The 3,762-nt window shown below is 63.5% G+C and overlaps 1 protein-coding gene across 1 annotated transcript in view; it reads right to left on the bottom strand.

Annotated features, from left to right (window-relative positions):
• The window catches only part of TFIP11 (tuftelin interacting protein 11), a 20,232-nt gene that overhangs the window by 3,800 nt on the left and 12,670 nt on the right, over positions 1-3,762 (bottom strand). The window contains 6 exon segments of the mRNA XM_010828705.1: positions 813-978; positions 1,323-1,465; positions 1,797-2,040; positions 2,353-2,521; positions 3,127-3,233; positions 3,350-3,751. Coding sequence (XP_010827007.1) covers positions 813-978; positions 1,323-1,465; positions 1,797-2,040; positions 2,353-2,521; positions 3,127-3,233; positions 3,350-3,751 — 1,231 coding nt within the window.

The following is a 3,762-nucleotide window of genomic DNA, read 5'->3' on the forward strand; positions in this document are numbered from 1 at the left end:
TCTGGGGGGCTGAAACACAGATGTTGAAGGGTCCCCAAATGCCCAGTGGTAACTGAGGGGTCCAGAGGGGAGAGTTCTAGGGGCTCGTGGTCAGGGTGGCCTAGGAGGAGGTCTGGGGTGTGAGAAGAGAGATGCCCACCAGTGTCCCGGGGAGGCCTGGGTGAGCAGAGGTCAGACACACGTTCACCTCACTAGACACAGTATAGGGTCTGTGTCATCCTATAATAGGCTAAGCACAAAGAACTGAATAGAAAGTCCAGTCCCACCTGCCACTCTGTGGCCTTGTCTGTGAAAGACGGTTAGACCAGGTGCTCTGGTGGCTTTGTTTTGCGAGGTGAGCGCACTCTAACTCGGGACTGGCTGACGGGGCCCCCAGACCCACCAGGCAGCGGGACCTCCTGAGAGCTGAGTATTACCCAGGGGTAGGTGGTAACTGAACAGTCAGCTGCCGCCTCCTGACACCGGAGACACCACCTACACTGAGCGCAGTCCACAAACACTAAGCCGGCGCCCTGGTCCTTACCGAGGCCCGGAAGTGGGGCTTCGCTCCTGGTTTACAGGAGGGACGACGGGTTAACTCCTAAGTGTTAGAGGGGCCACCCAGCTCCGGCCCGGCAGACGCACCGAGGAGCCGCCAGCACGGTGACGAGGTGGACCCGGCTCACGTGAGCCTTGTTCAGGGACAGCGCTCCTCTCAGCCGCAGGAGACAGGGGGCAGCTGTGGGCTAAGTAACTACGTGGAGGGGCTGAGACGAGTCTGCGTCCTGGAGCCCCAGGTGTGAACTCTGACTCAGTGCGGGGCCCCCACTCACCGACATTGGAGGACACCGCCCTGTTCATGATGTCTAGAGCCTCGTTGAACTTGTCCTTGACGGACGGGTGCGCCAGCACTTGGTCCGAGAACATGGACTTCCAGCCCAGGTACCACTTGGTGATCTCCTCGTAATTGGGGCTGTTGCTCAGCCAGGAGCACAGCACCTGCCCAGAGGAGGCAGGTGAGATGCCAGGGCCCACCGCGGCGGCGAGCGGGAGCACAGCGTCCACCTGCTCGTCTGGGTCCCTGTCTGCAAGCTGGTGGCGCTTGCAGGGTTTCAGGGGCTGAATGGGGTCAGCTCGGCAGTGAAGGGCCCTGCATGTAGACTCTGCGCCTGGGCTTCCCACCCCCACCCTCGGGCCCCCATGTGGCAAGCGTTCAATAAAGGGAGCGCACTGTGGTCCTGCCTGTGCAGTTCCTTCTGGTGTGACCCCAGTCACCCCAGCTGTCCCCGGCTTGAGTGGCTCCTGCTGTCCCCCCGCACCCCACAAGCTGACGCGGGGCTCACCTGCAGCCACTTGGGGAAGAAGTGCTTTTCGAGAAGGCCCACCAGGCTGGAGACAGAGACCATCCCTTCCCAGTCGATGACCCAGTAGAAGGCGTCCATGTGCTGCTGGTGGGGGTTGATGACCAGCTCCCCGAGGCACATCCCTGGAAGAGAAACCCAGCCTCTCAGGTACAGCCACTGTGTCCGCCTTCGAGCTGCTGTTAAAGGTCGAGTTTAAGCTCTTGACGTGATAATTCTTAAAAACTGTTTCCTTCCCTAACCCAGAACTAGCTCTAAGTTTAGAATCCAGTGGGACAAAGGTTTGAGGACCCCTGTGGCTGCCCTGTCACCAGAGGCCCAAACCAGAGCTCAGGAGGCAGACAGAGGCTGACCCGGACGAGGCAGAAAGGCCTGGGTACACTTGGGCTCTGGGCACCTCTCAGGGGACAAGTCTGGACGTGGCTGTGCTGCGGGTGTGTTTCCTCGGCTCCTTACCCAGCTTGGGCACAATGTTCTTGACCATGAAGGCCTCCCAGGAGCCGGGGGTGAAGACGTCTTTCCAGGGCTGGAGGATGAGCTTGGCCGAGGAGTCGCTGGGATGCCACTTCTGTAGGGCGCTGGCCAGCTTGCTGCGGATGGGCGAGTAGAGCGGCTCCAGGCGCGCCTGCATGAGTGGCAGCCACGGGTGGACCCACGAGTGGATGGGCACGGTGTCCGTCAGCGGGTTCCAGCTCTCCACCTGCAGGGGGAGCGCAAGGGGCCTGAGCTCATGCAGCCTGTGGGGCGGGCAGACGCCGCCCTCCTGCTGAGCAAGGGTGTGGGGCCACCGTCTCCATTACATCCCCAGACAAGGGTATGCCCCCACCAGCATACCTACACTGTTTGTATTAAGTCTCGGAAACGGTACAATTCTAGGTCATTGAAGAAACCAAGTATATGAATTCCCTACAAAGGGGGCTTCGAGGAACGGCTTCAAGGCTGGAGCTCACGTGACAGCCACTGAAGATAACTGCTCCCTGAGCCCCGGCCCCCCATCCCCACGAGGGCCCACCTCCTTCTGCAGCTTGGGGAAGATGAGCTGCTCCAGGATGTTGTCCAGCACCCACACGGGGATGAGGGGCGCCCAGCTGTCTAGGAAGTCCACCATTGGGTCACAGTTCCTCGGCTGCCACTGCGCCACGATGCTCCGGACAAATGGCATCCAGACCTCCCAGATAAGCCTGCAGGCAGGTGGGTGGGGGGCTGGTTATACCCAGCTGGTCCCACTACCCAGGGCCCCACCACCCCCGCCCCCACCTCTGGGGCAGGACTGCGGACACCCAACAGCAGGGCCCTCCCGTCAGGAAACCATCGGCCGGCCCACAGCTCTCGTGGCTCCCACTCGGGGCGTTTCCTGGGTGTCCCTGCGTCCCTGGCAGGGCAGCTGCGGGCTCACAAGCCCCCAAGGGGTCGTGCACTTCCCCACCTGGGGCTCTACTGCAGAGCCGACCCCTCGCTTGAGTCTGGGCTTCAGCATCACCCTCCCGAGACCTGTACCTCCACCCGCGCCCACACATGTGCACACAGGTGGCGCCCTTGCCATTCTCAGCCCGGCTGTATCTGTCCGCTCCCTGTTACCACCCACCTTGTCCCTTCCTGGAGACTGGCCCTGCCTCACTCCCGGGCAAGCCCAGCGAGGACAGGCAGATCCTCAGCGCACACAAGGGGAGGGCGAGTGGGTGGGCGAATCTGAGTTCCCAGAGCGGCGCCCGCAGGTGCCTGGGGCCCACACAGGCCGAGCCCCGCCGCCCGGCCAGGAGTGCTCCTCGGCCGCCCCCAGAAGCACCTGTGGAAGGCGTCCGCAGAGAGGTCCTGCCCGCCGTGCGACAGCAGCTGGTCGTTCTCCAGGAGGCTCTTCCACTGGGAGATGGTCTCGGTGCCGTAGGTGCAGTCCTGAGGAGGAAGACATGGCGGCTGAGAGCGGCCGGCCAGCCCCCGCCCTCCAGACCGTCTGGAGCCTGGGCCGCCCCCAGCGAGAGGCTGCGCAGCGGTCTACCCTGCCCGCTCACCTTGAGGGGGTCCCACTCCTTGAAGTAGTCCTTCATGAGCGGGTAGACGATGGCCACGGCCAGGTCCACGCGGTCAGACATCCGGTACTCCTCGTAGTACTTGTCCCGCAGCGTCTGGAAGACGCGGGCACACTCGTCCAGGGTGAGCGGGTCGCTGCAGCCGGGCTGCAGGCGCCGCTCGCACTCCTCCACGAGCGCCAGCACCTCGCTCAGGCTGGCGATGGCCCGCTGCTCCTGCTGCAGCGCGCCCGCCGCCTTCTCCAGCTCATGCGTCAAGTTCACCACCACGTCCCGCTCGTACTGCAGCTGCCGGTCGTTGCGGATGATCTCCTGCTCCGTCAGCTCGATGAGCAGCTGCAGGTTGTGCTCCAGCTCGGGCAGCGCGAAGCCGGGCGCCCGGGCCTCCTTGCCGG

Source organism: Bison bison, unplaced genomic scaffold (assembly GCF_000754665.1).
Source record: "Bison bison bison isolate TAMUID 2011002044 unplaced genomic scaffold, Bison_UMD1.0 scf7180017864495, whole genome shotgun sequence".
NCBI classification, from domain to species: domain Eukaryota; kingdom Metazoa; phylum Chordata; class Mammalia; order Artiodactyla; family Bovidae; genus Bison; species Bison bison.